Source organism: Pelecanus crispus, chromosome 9 (genome assembly GCF_030463565.1).
Source record: "Pelecanus crispus isolate bPelCri1 chromosome 9, bPelCri1.pri, whole genome shotgun sequence".
Lineage (NCBI taxonomy): Eukaryota > Metazoa > Chordata > Aves > Pelecaniformes > Pelecanidae > Pelecanus > Pelecanus crispus.
Window position 1 is genome coordinate 38,748,237 of NC_134651.1, and position 14,342 is coordinate 38,762,578.

Consider the following 14,342-nt stretch of genomic DNA (forward strand, 5'->3'; position numbering starts at 1 on the left):
AAAGACTCTTAAAATCCCAAATAAAATGTTCTTATTGTTCTGGGCAGTCTGGACAAGCTAATGAGACTGAAGTTCAAACAGTAACTAAAGTAGGGAAGGGAAAAAAAAAAGCTATACGGGTAGACATCAGTGTTAGTTTCTTCCCTTAGGAATCCAGTGATGAGACAGACCCCAGTCAAAGGTCTCCTCTTTAGCTTTAGCACAGTGAAATCCGTCCCAATGGGAGAAGGTAGAATGGTTGCATTTGTTGAATGAATAAAAAGTGCATTTTGATTTTGCTCAGATTATACGTGTGTATTCTAACACCTAAGTGATTGTTTTGCTTCTTTCTTTTTTTTTTTTCCCTCCCTTTTGGTGCCAGGACGCCAGGTTTATATTATCGGTGTTTTGGAGGTATCACCACAAGTGGTGGTCCATCCTTTGGCCTCCACATGAGTACCTGAGCATCATTGGCATTGGGTTTGACAAGGGCACTGGGTGGTATTGGCTCATTCTTGCTAAGGACCTGGGGCTGCTCTTGAGCAGAGGGCTCCTGCAGCTTGGCACGCTGCCCCAAGGGTCTGCTGGGATTTACCTCGATGTCCAGCCTCATGCGCCATTTGATAGTCTGCAAGGTCACCATTTCGTTGGTAGCCGTGTTGGTGGCAACCAGCCAGGTGGTGAAGCTTTGATCCCGGTGAATGCTTGTGAGTTTGGCCACGTTGCTCTCGCTGACGGGCACTGCCCACGTGACGCTTGGGTAAAAGTTGTCGTTCATGCTGATGTTGAACTTGGACTCCTTCTTTGTGGGCCCCACGATGGTGCAGGTTTCTGTCGTGTTTCCATACCAGGGATAGTTCACTCCATCTGAGTCACTGATGGCCTGGATTTTACCGTCCAGTAGATCCGGAAGCTCCCAACTTGACCTGCCATAATTAACAACAAATTATGGATAATGCCTTAATTAATTAGTTTAGAAACATGCTGGACTTCAAAGAAGGAGAGGAAGGAGTCGTGAACGCACTCCCCGTCTAGCTTTTACTGGAATTTGTGCCTTTCATGCCATCCTGCCAACAGACCTCATCCCTGCCATTAAAACTGCGCCTGCAAATTTCCAGGACTGATCATGAAAGTCTGTTAAACAGACTAAAAACCTGCTGTTAAACACCACTGAGGAACCATCACCCTGAAGGGCCAGGGCTTTCCTTACAGGGACCTGTGGCTACCTGGAGTGGTTCAAACTATGTCGGTGTTTAAGTAAGGCCGCAAAAGGTAGGTGCTCAGCAAAGCTCCAGCGCTGGAGAAAATCCAGTGTTGCAGGTACCCTCCTGCAGCTCCTTGGCTGTTTGAGCACGGCTGAACACAAGGACTCGCTCCAGCGCCGCGTTCGGGATCTCAGCTCCCGTGCCGGTGGGCGCTCAGGGCTGAGTTTCTTTCTCTCAGTAGCGCAAAATCTCCCATGGCGGCAGGAGAACGGGCAGGCTCAGAGCCGGCCCTGGGGCTGAGGTGACAGGAGAGCCGACCCAAGCGCTGGAAGTAAGATCAAGGACACGACCGGACCATAAAGCTTCCCGCTGCTCCATTCTGTTCTTTCTTTTCAGTCCCTACCTGCACACACTCATTTTTCCCTCTGGATAAGCCAGTGTCCCTCCTCGCTGTCTGCCTGGCGCTGGAAGCGTAACCCATCCTTCTCCAGCCCTAGGAAGGAGCCGGTTCAAAGGCTGCACGCCAGGCTCCGGGCTGGGGATGGTATTACAGTAATCAGAGAAACCCAGGTCAGCCAGCTTGTAAAACTGCCTGAGCCGGTCGGCCGTGCGCTGCGCTTGCGAGACTGCCAGAAAGGTCAGTCTTTCTAGCAAGAAAGTAAGTGAAAATGGTCCTCCGTCACCTTGTAATGCTGATGCACAACTTGGATTTTTTTATTTTTTTTTTTTATTAACTCCCAATTTAATTTTTAAGATTAGATTTAGTAACAGAAGCCCACTACTGTAGACGCCTCAGAAAAAGGGTTAGCTATTTGCAGAGTACAGGCACTAAGACAGCGCAACCATAGACCACGTGCTCAGCGCATGCCAGGTATTTTAAGGACATTCTTTTAAAAACCAGGGTGGTAGAGGCGGCTCTAATTTACCTTCTCCCTCTTGCTTACAAATCAGCCCTCCCCGCCACGCAGAGACGATGTCCCCGCCGTCGAAGTGGCAGAAGGGGCTGCGTGGCTGTGCTGGCTCCCCGCAGCTCCCAGCGTGGCATTTGCACTTGACCCCGCCGCGGGGCCGGGACGCCGGGCTGTGCCCCAGCCCCCCAAGCCCTGCGGCTCCCTGCTGCGGGCCGTGCCACGGGACACGGTTTATCTTGGGAGGGAGACAGAGGGGACGCGCCGAGGCTCGTCAGGGTAACCGTCCAAGCCTTGAATAAGTCCAGTGCTGCGGCTCAAAATAGCCCCTTGACTGAAGTGGGGGCTGCGGCCGGGTGCAGGCAGGCGGGGGGGGCACGCGTCGGCCCGGCCGGCTCCAACGCAGCTTTGGGACGAGCTGCTCCTGTCCGCTGGCCAGGATTAATGTGACTGTCTCACAAGGCTGTTCTGATTGTTAATTAGTTAATGGCCGTGAAGTGCCTCCATGTTTGTAACCGCTGGATCGTTCAGCAGCTAGCTGTAAATGCCTGGCTGTAGCTAGACGATACTGCGGTGGGGGGGAGGTTAGAGATCTCATTTATTTTTTTCTATGCGAGCAGGGGTCCTAGCAAAAATCTCCCCTGTGCCGTGGCAGGCGTTGGGCGACGGGCCGCGGCGCACGGGAGGCGGATGCTTTGCAGGTCGGGCGGCCTGGCAGGAGCCCGGGAGGTTAAGTGCGAGGCAGGACGCGGGCTGTTCCGGGGGATGCAGGGATGCTCGGAGCAGCAGGAGCGGGGGTTAGCAGCAGCCAGGGGTTATGCAAGCGCGACATCTCCCCGCGCAGATTTACGGGCTGCCGTCAGCTCCGGCACCGCAGCTGCATCAATCCTCTCCCTCCTGAGCTCATAGCCAGCAGGCAGAGGGAGTCCTTTCCCTGGAAGAAAATTTTTAGCGAAGGCAGCCAAAAGGAGATCCCTGAACAGTCCTGCCAGGACCCCCGGCCACCAGAGAGATGTTTATACGCTCTGCTCTCTAAATCGCAGTCAGCCTGGCTCACCGTCCCCCGACACTCGTCAGGGAGAGCTGAGAAGGGAAAAGCTCCCGGGACGTTGGGTGAACTCGGCCCTCGGCAGGCGGATGAGCGGAGGTCGTGATCTGCAGCCCCCCGCCTCCTCCCCGCCGCACAGCCCGGCTCTGAAGCACTGTCTGGGGGCTCTGTCTCCCCTTCAGCAGACGCTTTAGGATTACTTTCCATCCAGACAGTGGCGGGTGCTCAGCTCGGCTGTCACCTGGGGATGAGATGTGGCAATTCCTGGCGGCTCGCTCTGTGACAGGCGTGGTGCTAAGGTGCAGCCGCAGCATCGCCGCGGGTGTCAAGGTGCCAAACCAGGACCCGAGATGCTACGAGAGGCTGACAACCCCCCGGGCTGCTCCAGCCTACTCTGATCAGAGGCTGGCGGGCAAATGGCAGGAGAATCAGGTAGAGGATGCTCAGAATCTGCAGGACAACTAAGATCTGCTTGTCCCCATCTTCATTCCCAGTAGATGTATCTGACCCCAGACCAGCACAGAATTGCAGCACCTTCTTGGGATTTGCCCAGGGTTCAAACGAGAGCAAAAGGTGGAGCTGTGCCAGGGCCCAGGCAGGTCGCTGAAGGCAGGATGCTGCCTGCAGAGCCTGAGAAACCCCACCGCAAAGCTGAGCGCGTTTGTGAGCAGCATGGCTGTGCTCAGGGTGGCTCAGAAGTGCATCCTGCTTAAGAAAAGATGTGGGCAGGAACAGGGAGAAGAAACTGGCCTGTGTTTCTCTGTGGAGCACGCTGTGCCTAATTCTAGCAACTGTGGTTAACCCTGAGGTTTCAAAACCATCACGCCTTATCTGCACAGCTTAGTAACAAGGAAAAAAAACCAAGGCCTTATGATGATCCCATGACTGGAGCAAAAGCAGAGGCTGCCCGATGGCTGCTGCTGGTGATGGTTGCCCCTCGCCTGCGGCTACAGCAAAGCCTGTGTGCCAGCCAGGTTAGTAGCCTTTGCTTGCATAGTATGTCCGTGTTAAATAATATGCCAACAACTGCCCTTTTGGATGATTTTGGAAAGAACGCTGTGGAATCATCTTTGGCTGCATCAGCGCCTTTCTGTGGTGGTGTCGAGCCAAGGCAAGACCAGAAAGTGCCCAGTAAACACTTTGCTGACGATAGCAGGGAAGAGGTATGAAAAGAAACCAACCTATCTGATTTCATGGATTCACTATAGCTGATCAGTGCCAAAATCAGTAGATTCTGGCTTGTAATACTGACAAGCTTGTTTCTGCTGCTTCTGAAACCTTCAGAGTCAGTATGGGCATCACCACAGACTGGAGCTGCCAACGAGCCTCTCAACAAATGTCTTCTCGCTACCAGGAAAAGGAACTTTGAGCTATTTCTTGTGGCACAACTGTAACCCTGTTGCTGAGAGCCAAGCAGCTTTATGTAGGTTTTAGCCTCCCAGTTCTCATTCAGATAGGTATCTTCCTCTTCTGTCACACAAAATGAAGCCCCCAGCTTAGCCCGAGCCCTCCAGATGGCTGCCCCACAGCACAAACCGAAGCAATCACTGCAGTGGCTCGTGCAGCGACAGCAAATCCAAGCACAGCAGCCTCCAGCCCCGCGCATCCAGCAGTGACACGGGTATATTCAGTCAACCTTTTCAGACAGGCACCGGGCACTATTGCATCCTCAGCCCCAATTCCTTAAAGCCGGCTCCTAATTAATCACAGGCCAGATGGACTTGCGTAACCCTGTGCTTTCCGACCCCCTTCCTTTCCGCCAGCTCCCTAAATAAGAGAAGCCCTGCTCAGACGCAGACTGTGCTCGGTGCAGGTACCAGTGCAATGTGTGGGCGCACTGAAAAGCCGTCTCGGGTATTCCACATGCCTGCTCCTACCTGCCTCCCTCCACCGCTGCGCCTGTGCTGGTGACTGGCTGAAAGACAGAAAACCTGATATTCAGAGCTGCTTCATTTCAAATTGTCCTTTACAGTGTCTCTCTCACCTACTCCGGCCACCTCAAGCAATGCAAGCCAGGGTTATAGCAAAGAACAAGAAGGAAATTTAAGATGTCGCTCCCCAGCTGTCGGAGCCACGCTGCTGTGGTCCCTCTTCCCCCCCATCCCCTAGCTGCATGTTCCTGCCTCGTCGCTTGAACCGGCAGCGATGTTTGATGCACGCTGGTTCAGGGAGTAAAACTAGCAGAAAACTGGCATTAAGAAAAAGGGAGGGATTTCTGCTGGCTTAGCTGAGCGGGCTCAAGTCAGACTGGACAACCTATTTAACTGGGCTAAGGTGTGCGCTTGCAGCGCACGTAAGGGCAGCGAAGCCTTTTTCTCTAAACCCCTGGAGCGATATCTCAATAAATTCCCATGGTGAACTGACCTCCCTTCGCTTCCCATGGAAAGCGTAACCTTTTTTTTTTTTCCCTTTGGTGAATCTGTTTTTGATTGTGTTTTCCCTCCCAAGGACTAGGGGTTTATTCTCTTGACAAGTCGATTTCTCAAGTTCATTGTGTCTCTGCTGCAGGGCACAGAAGATTTAATCTCGCAAGAGAGAGATGCCCGGTAACGTAAAGCGATGATGTAATGCTGCCCAGCTGCCCCGTCGGGTCCTCCTGGGGAGAAATAGCTACCTGAAACTTCTCCAGATTCTTGGCTGATCGTATTCAAACTCTGATTTATTTATCTCTCTCTTTTGCATATCTCCATCTGCACCGCTTTTTTGCACATCTCCATGGAGATGAAGAAACAAGGCTGGATAACGCCATTCTGGCGCTGCCCGGCCGCCGACATGGGTCCCACCGGGTGCCGCACAACCGGCTGCAGAAACCAGCACCCACCCCAGGAGGTCCCAGCGGGGACCCGGTCCAGCGTGTCCTGCACGGGTCAGAGCTCTGCGGCCTGATCCTGATGCCTCTCATTGCACAGCAGCATCCTTCCCTAAAGGTACATGGTAAAATCCTGCTCGGGGGGAGCAGTAATACCAGCCATGGGGCTGAACCGGAGTTTGCCCCAGTTCTGCACGGAGGCGGGGTCAGAGGGCACATCCGCATCCTCATGCCGGGGGTTTTAATGTTCCCAGCAGCATCTTCTGACTTACACGTAAAATAACGCCAGCATCTACATGTTATCCGAGCGTTAATTATTTTCCTTTATGTTTAAAAACGCTGCGTTCAGCCCCAAAATTGTCAGCGCCACTTTAAACGCGCGTGTCAAAATGATCCCCTCTGTAGCTGACATCCCTATAGGAGCGTTATGCACAGCTCCATCTGCTCCGGTATTTCTCGGCTGTTTCTACCCTCAACGTAATGGCCAGCTTATACACGGCTAACAACTTTGGAGCATACAAGTGAAAAATTAATCCAAAGCCTGCTGTAACTATTGATGCTCCAGTTGACCGACTGATTTTTTTTTTTTTTTTTTTTGATTATTTGGAGTTTTCTGTTTGCCTGTCACCAGAGTGACTAAAAATATGTACGTTGCAGTAGTCTCTTCATCATGGAAAGTTGGGACAAATACTCTGTTGGCACAAATCAATGCAGCTCCGTGGAGGTCAGTGGGATTACGCCGGGCTACACCAGCTAAAGGCTCGGCCCGTTCTTGCAGACAGGTTTGTGCCCTGTCTCTCTCTATATAAAGGTCTTCCAAGAGCATGTTTCAATGGCGTTAAAAGAGGCCTTTCCTCCCAAACGCCTTTATTTATAGCTTTCAGATGGCAGCAGGTCTATAAGGAAGAGAGTGGAGGAGCAGACCAATTCCTCCTTATGTTTGGGTAACTTTTTTTTTTTTTTTTAAATATCAGTTAAATGTCAATGAACCTCCCAGGGAAAAATCTTTGTTTCCATGATTTTCTGGCTAATAGCTCTCTTACATAGCTGCAGTGTTTAATTCTGACTACCTGTTTACAGTGCTTAGCTTGTAGATACAACTTTTTTTCTCTCAAGAGCATTCCGGCAAGGGAAGCCCGTAACAAATCCTCATTTTAAACACGGGGAAACTCAGGTGCAGAGGAATAAAAGGACACATCGAGGTTTGCAGCCCACAGCAGCGCTGGCAGAATAGCTCTCTGCCCAGTCCTCTTTATTTCGGTGGATGTGAGCTGTATTTATATACAGTGGGCTTTTCTGATTTCCTTTGCAGCTGGTCACTAAAGACATGATTTCTAAATGAGCCTGAGAATTACACATGCAAATCCCAAAGGCTCAGAATTGGGAACATCTGAGCAACAAATTGTCTTTGCTAAAGATGGTGTTGCAGCCAAAAAGCCTAGAGATTTCGGGCCTGTTGTAGGTACTTTTAAAATCAAGATAAGCCGGTCTGCTCCCTCGCTGAGCCTCACTGCTGGTGTTTGCCAGGTGCTAGTTTGCTTCTCAAGGCACTTTCTGCTTGAGCAGAGAGGGGACGTGGAGACAGAAGGGGGGGACAGTCCGTCACTTACGGCTGCTCCTCAGCGTGCCCTTCCCTCCGCTCCACATCTTACAGCGCGTATTTGCTTTATGTCCGAGATGCTGATCCCGTGTCCGCATCTGGGCTTACAGGCAGAAGGGAGGGAAGAAGAGCTGGCGTGTACGTGCAGATGTTCAGGCCTTCAGGAAGGCGCTGCGTTAAGTCAGAGTTTGTCCTGCTCTCCAGCCCTACTCCGCGTTCCCATCCTCCCTCAGCCCTCCTCATTCCCCGTTTTTTAAGCCACCCAGAATAACCCTGAGGGGCTGAGCCGGCATCCCCCTGACACAGGGCACTTGGGATGAGCGGATGGGGGGGGGTTGCTTAAACCTGACCTTCCCGTCCTTTCTCCCTTGCCCCCAGAGACCGGGCAGCATCAGCACCTCCAGGCACCGAACCTCCTGCCAGCACCGGGCTCCGCGGTCAGGTTTTGTCCCCGTGGCTGGACAGACAGCTTTCTGCTGCACCGGGAGGCTGCAGCCGGTGCTGCCCAGCGCCGTGAGTTGCAGAATTGCTGTTCTGTGCAGGCAGATCAGGTGCTGTTGCTGATTTAACTACGGGCCAAAGCCTGCAACAACGTTTGGTGAACAAACTGGTGGGGGACTGGGGAGAGATGACTTTTCACAGTAGGGAGGTGACATTTTAATTTGACTCATTCCTGTCTCACTATGACTGTCTGACCAGTACCACGGGGTTTTTGGTGTGCAAAGAGCCCCTAGATTCCCCCTGCCTTACATATATACCTACATATTCCCACTCTTACATTACCCAAAAGGAGGTTTAATGTGACATTTTCACCCTCCTCCAAGGTGATGCAAAGGCTTTAATTATCAGTGGGTTAAACCCAGCTTGTTCTTCCCCCCGTGGGCTGCCTGCTACCGTGGGCAAAGCACGCAGGATTCCTCCTGTGACGTTCAAGTCTGCTCCCAGAGCTGGTGGGCTCTGGCGCTCACGGCCATGGCCCACTGCAGCAGCAGTACGGCACGCTGGGGACGGCACCGTGCCACAAGTGTCGGCCCTCGGCTTTCCCTGGGGCTTGTGGAGGCGCAGTTTTCCCCCGAAGGGATGGGGAGGGATGCCGAAGAGAGGAGCCGGCGGTCAGGGGAACCCCTCGCGTAAAACGTGTATCAAAACAGGGGTGCCTCTCGCGGCAGGGCTGACCTGGGATTTCAGGATCTCCAGTGCTGCTCAAAAGCTGTCGTAAATACAGTATTGCTTTTGGGTTCCTAATGGAACAAGCGGGTTTTGGTTAGGGCTTGGGCATGTCCCCATTAGAAGAGAACACCTACTCCTTTAAAAGGGCAGGGACAAGCTCTCCTGTATTTTAAACATATGAGAAAGTCCTGTTAAGTTGCAGAAGAGCTGGGTTTTAAAATCAAACCCACTGGATTATAATTTTTGGCTTAATCCAGTATTTCCCAGCCAGGCCATGGTCCTCCCGCTCCTTCCTCCTGCCAGGCAAATGCACCCACGCCCGCTCGCACGCGCTCTTGGAAATACTTACATTCCCTGTTCCCCGTAGTGATTGTAAAATTCCATGTGGCTGCAAGCCTGGATCCAGCCCACGATCCAGGTCTCCTTCTTGGGAATAGGGGGCACCAACACTTGCGCAGAGGCTCGGAAGTGAGGGGTCCGGTAGCGCAGGACCACGCTGGAGGACTCGTCGATGCTGGTGGGAATGGGATCGATGGAGGCTTTGACTTCAATCACTGAAATACTTTCCCGGAAAACTTTGGATTTGCAGCTAATACTCTGAATACAGCCCATGGCATACTCCGAATACAGTCCGACGCAGCTCCGAGGGTACTCCAGCAATCCTGGGGAATATTAGGCATTGAAATTATCTGGTGCTAGATCAATTACAGATCTTCTTGGTTTGTAATCTCAAGACTGATATCCATAGGATAGAAAATTCATCACGTAAAGCCTTAATTTGAGTATCTGTCTTACAAGTACTGCTCCTATTTTGAGGTTAGCTGCACTTCAGAAGCAAAAGGGCCTTTAAATTTTTTTTCCCCCTTTTAATGACCCATTAAATCTCTCGCTCAAACAGTCTTTGGGTTAAAAAAAAAGGTCTCTTGAGTTCAATAAATAACGGCGGTGTTCTTAGCCGATATATTTAGTCCTTCCTTTCCTCAGATGCGGTCTGTCATTCACCGTCAAACATAGGACTAGCCGGTATTTCCCTTTATTCTTTGGATGAAAAGCAGAATGTTGATAGACACATCTATATAAATAATGAAATAGTTTTTAGCCCCAGCTTGTCACAACCGGTGTGGATTTCCACTTCCTGACTCGCAGTTGTTCATAACTTCCTTTCGCACAAAATTACAATAATAACAGAAAGAAACGACGGGTGGAAAATGCAAAAAGTAGCCAAATCTCCGATTTCGGAGGCTCCTCCGCCAGCCGATGTCAGGGCTTTGGGTCTGAGGATTTTTTTTTTTTTTTTTTTTTCCCCCTTAGAAATAGGCGAGAGCACAGAGCAGAAGGCGGAGGTCGTGCTCGGGCGGGCGGGCTGCGGGGGCTGCGCAGCGGGGCAGGGGGCTGCGGGGAGCCTCCCCCGCTGCCGCCCGGGGCCGCGCCGCTCCGCGCCCGCTCAGCGCCGCGGAGCCGCCGCCCGTGACATCCCGCCGCCACGCACCGGCCCGGGGGGCGCCGGCCCCGCGGCTCCCCTTCCTCCTCCTCCTCCTCCTCCTCTTCGGCGAGCGGGTCTCCGCAGGGGCGTCCGACCTTCCTCCTCCTCCTCCTCCTCCCGCTGCCGCCGCCGCCGCTCCCGGGCGAGCCGGCTGTGGCTCAGCCGGCGGGGCTCATGGGCGGGCGGCGGGGCTGCCCCGCACACGCGTGGGCCCCGCGGTCCCGCAGGGCGTCAGAGCATCCCGCGGCGGCGGGGAGCGGCGCCGAGCCCCGGCGGCCACGCACCGCGCCGGGCTCCCCTGCGCTGCGCGGGGGCGAGGTGCGGCGGGGGGGGGGGGGGGCGAGCGGGGGGGGAGGCTCCTTCTCTCGCGCTTTTTTTTTTTTTTTTTTTTTTTCCCCTTCGCCTCTTTGCTAGATGCTCGGGGAGGTGAGAGGAGCAGGATCGGTGCCTCCGCCTCCCGGCTGCCGCAGGCTTCCTCTCTCGCAATACCGTGCATGCAGGCGGGGACGGCGCCGGCCGCGGGTCTCAGCCTCGCCGGTGGAGCGGGGGGGTGCGGGGGGGCTCCCGCTTCGGTCGTCGCCGCAGCATCGAAAAGGCGAGCGGGTCAAACTTTGGTGAAAACTCGCTCGTAGCCTTTGCCGTGCCCCCCGGGCGTGCCCGGCCGCTCCCGCCGGCTGCCCGGGCAGGGACCGCCGCATGACAGCGGCTCCCCCGCCCCGGCGGGATTAGCGGCGGGTGGCAGCCCCCCCGCCTCTCCCTGCCTCCCCGGCGTCCCTCCTTCGCCCAGTCCCATCCCTCCCCCTGTATTTCGCTTTTAAACTGCAGCCCTAGCAGCTAAACCTCCTTTGCAAACCCAGCATTTCCTCCCACACGTCCGTGAATTGTGGGTAATGTAGTTTTTTGAAGAAACCTCTTTCTCTCCCCCCCCTCCCCCCTTTTTTTTTTTTTATTTTTAAACTTAACCGCAGTGCATTTTCTCTTGCTTTTTCAGATTAAGCTTTTCTTCTCCCGGCTGGCGCTTGGTGGGTAGGTTCGGTAAAGGGATGGTCTCCTTAGTTGCAAAACCCGTAGCCCTAGGCTGGATGGGCTGCGATTCAGGCAACTAGAAATGCAAAGCTCTCCATAGCAGCAGAGGGTCTAAGGAGCAGCTGGAATAGCGAGAGAAGTGTCTGAGGCAGCAACGGCCTGTGGGAAAGTTGTAAACTTCTGTGACAGATAATTTTAGGAGTAACGTTGCCGGCTGGTCCTGCTGACCATCAGCCAGCTGAGGATCCAAGTTTTAACGCCGAGCACCAGGTGAGGCGCGTACGTCCAGCCTTTCGGCCATAGCTGCTGTACGTCGAGCGTTACGCAGGGCGCAGGGTGTGCGTGTCCTCCGTGACTTGTTTCTAAATAGGAAACCTGGGGAACTGGGAGGTTAAAATTGCTTTGCCGGTGCTGCTTGCGGTACGGTACAGCAGGGCAAAGCTAAGTAAATGGCTTTTAGTCCTTCCCAGCCCGCACTCGCAGCAGGCTTGATTAGCTCACGCAGTGCCTGGCTTTTTTCAACACCGTGCGCTTGCTGCCTGCCCCCCGGCAGGTAGGAGAGACCGGAGCTACTGGGTGATCCCGACAAGTGAATGCCACAGGACAAGGGGAGGCAGATTTATGCCGTTCCACCCCCTTGGCAAGAGGTGGAAAAACCACGGTATATTGATGTGGTTTTCATCTGCACGTTTCTCAAAGCATTGGCTAAGTATTTATTTTAAACTTTCCGATCTCTGTGAAGGGCACAATGATAGTTGCTAGGCCCTGCGACAGATATAAAAACTAAGAACGCGCTCAAGTTACAAGCAAGCAACTTACTACCGCGTAGTACAAGAAAGACCGAAATGAGCATCTCTGAATGAAATATCCAGTTGCTTCAGCAGCCTCCAGAAGGTGCTGAAATCCTTTGACATTTCCAAGACTCTTTCACACTTTTCAAACAAGCTTGTCACAGTTTCTCAGTGCATTATGAATCTGGTGAAACCGCATATTCTGCAACTTTAGTTTCACTGAAGTTTTAGCCAGGTCTTGCTTCAACTCGGCTGTCTCTGGTGTTCTGGTCAGCTAGGAAATTGCATTATTATCTCATTCTAATTAAATCAGTTTTTCATCTTCAGCTGGAGTTTTCTTTGGGTTTCGGTCGTGCCTGTCTCCGTCGCGCTGCTGTGAATGATTAAGGCATTAGCACACTCTACCCCAGAGTGGCTGCATTAAGCTGTGCGCAAAACCGTTCCTGTGCCCGAGAGAGTGGTGCTCGCTGATGGAATTGCTGGAGATGTGAGGCCAAGCTGTGATAAGTCAGAATTAGGAGTGTCTGGTGATGCTGTGAGTTGCATTTCCTTCTGCTGCTCATTTGATACCCTTGTCCATGTCTCATCGTAGCACGGCCATGCTCCGTTCCTGCTATTGCTCCCCCGGCATCATGGCCTGCACTGTGCCTCCGTGTCTTTCCAGCACATTTTCCAGGGTTACTGGAAATAAATAGCAGCAAATAAAACCAGCCCACCAGAGACTATGCTATGCTGTGCTAATGGGCCTGACTGGCACTGCCGCATGTGCTGTAAACGCTGCAGAATATTATATTTTATTTTGGCCAAGCTTTCTTTTTGCCCGTAGAAGAATCCCACCCAGGAATGCTGCAGGTTTGCTTGCAAGCACTTTGGCTGCAAGCGCTGCTTCTTGGCCAGCTGCTGCCAGAGGCTGGGATGCACCAAAGCTGCCAGTAATTGGGGCGAAAGGGGACGTTGCTGTCCCTCCCGCCTCTCCAGCGTGGTCTGCGTGGCCATGCCAGCAGCTGACGCCGTGCGTGGCCGCGGCTACGTGGGGAATTGTGGCCGGCAGCCCCCAGCCCCGGGGTCTGCAGCGCTGCATGCAGGCAGGGTGGGCAGGCAGGCAGGGAGCACAGCCGGGGCCGAGCAGACACGGTGCATGGAGCGTGCCAGATTTGTCCGTCTGGATTTGTTCGTCTGAGCGTTCTCCGAGGCGTTCGATGACCTGCGTGGATCAGATGTCAGGCCTGGAATAGCCCCGCTGGAGCAGGAAGCCTGTCTACAGGTTTAGCGGGGATATTTATAAACCCCTGTTTTTGTGGCTGTTTTGCAAGCGGGGCGCGTCTCCTCTAAGCTCACTGCCTCCCTTTCTCCATGCATGCAGCAGGACAGTGCTCGGCATGGTCCCAGTGCAGGGATCGGGGATGTTTCCCCCTCGAGCTCGGTTTCTCCAGCTGGGACCAGTGGTGACAGCCCGCCTGGCTGCAGGAGAGACCAAACTGCTTTCCTTTCCCACTGCACTTTTGGCAGGGGTTTGCTAGCCCTGCCTCCGTCCGGCACTGCCCTTCCTCCTCTGTGCCCTCCCCGCTGGGGACTCGTGCTGGGGTGCAAGGCTGGATTCCCACGCGGAGGCCGGGGCAGCTCTGCGTGTTAAGGCAGAGAAATTCCCCCGTATCGGTGTCAGCAGAAGAGACAGGCACCAGATTAAATTAACAACTCCCAGGGCTTTCAAGGTAATTTTTTTCCCCAGTGGCAGCTCCTGAGGAACATGCTCAGCGATAGCTCAGCATCCCAGGCACAGGGTGGGACAGGAGGGAGAGACAAGTCTCCCTATTTCTGCAGGTTCCCGGCCACCTGCGTTTAACCCTCTGCTCACAGACATTTGCAAGGAGCCCCACACAGCAGCAGCCCTGCGTGGAGCAGGAGAAACAGGGAGGCTGGCCGGCGGGGAGGTGACAGCCATAGCCAAGTTAAAGCAGTGACAACGGTTATCTGGCTGCTGATGTCAGGTGAAATTTTCCACATGCCTCGGAGCTGGGCAGCGGGATGAGGGCAGGCAAATAGGGATGGGGCGCTGACTTCCCCGATAGCGTGCGAATGCCGCTGCCCAGCCGGCGATCAGATGGGAGCCGGTGGGCGTCGGTGATGTGGCAGCGTTTATGCGCGCTGCCGCATTATTTCGGGTTGCCGCAGCCCGAAATGGCACCTGAGCTGAGGGGGGGTGTGGTTTATGGGCTGGGTAAGGGTGCCTGAGGAGGGGATGAGCTGTTCCCCTGGCTAGGATCATCATTGCAGACCAGGGGTAGGTTCCTGGAGGGTGTGATTCAGAAATAAATTGACGTGT

General features: G+C 53.8%; 1 protein-coding gene across 1 annotated transcript; it reads right to left on the reverse strand.

The window, feature by feature from the left end:
• Positions 1-376: 376 nt before the first annotated feature.
• On the reverse strand, positions 377-9,380 carry FAM78A (family with sequence similarity 78 member A). The gene is made up of 2 exons (XM_075716928.1): positions 9,069-9,380; positions 377-905 (listed from the first exon to the last, which is right to left on the reverse strand). Exons 1-2 carry the CDS (start codon positions 9,329-9,331, stop codon positions 377-379), a joined length of 792 nt encoding a protein of 263 aa, XP_075573043.1. The 5' UTR covers positions 9,332-9,380.
• Between the last annotated feature and the right edge of the window lie 4,962 nt (positions 9,381-14,342).

Coding starts and splice junctions, on each gene's coding strand:
- FAM78A (XM_075716928.1), bottom strand. CDS start 9,331: ATGGGCTGTATTCAGAGTATTAGCTGCAAATCCAAAGTTTTCCGGGAA. Junction 906..9,068: donor CACTACGGGGAACAGGGAAT/GTAAGTATTTCC, acceptor TAATTATGGCAG/GTCAAGTTGGGAGCTTCCGG.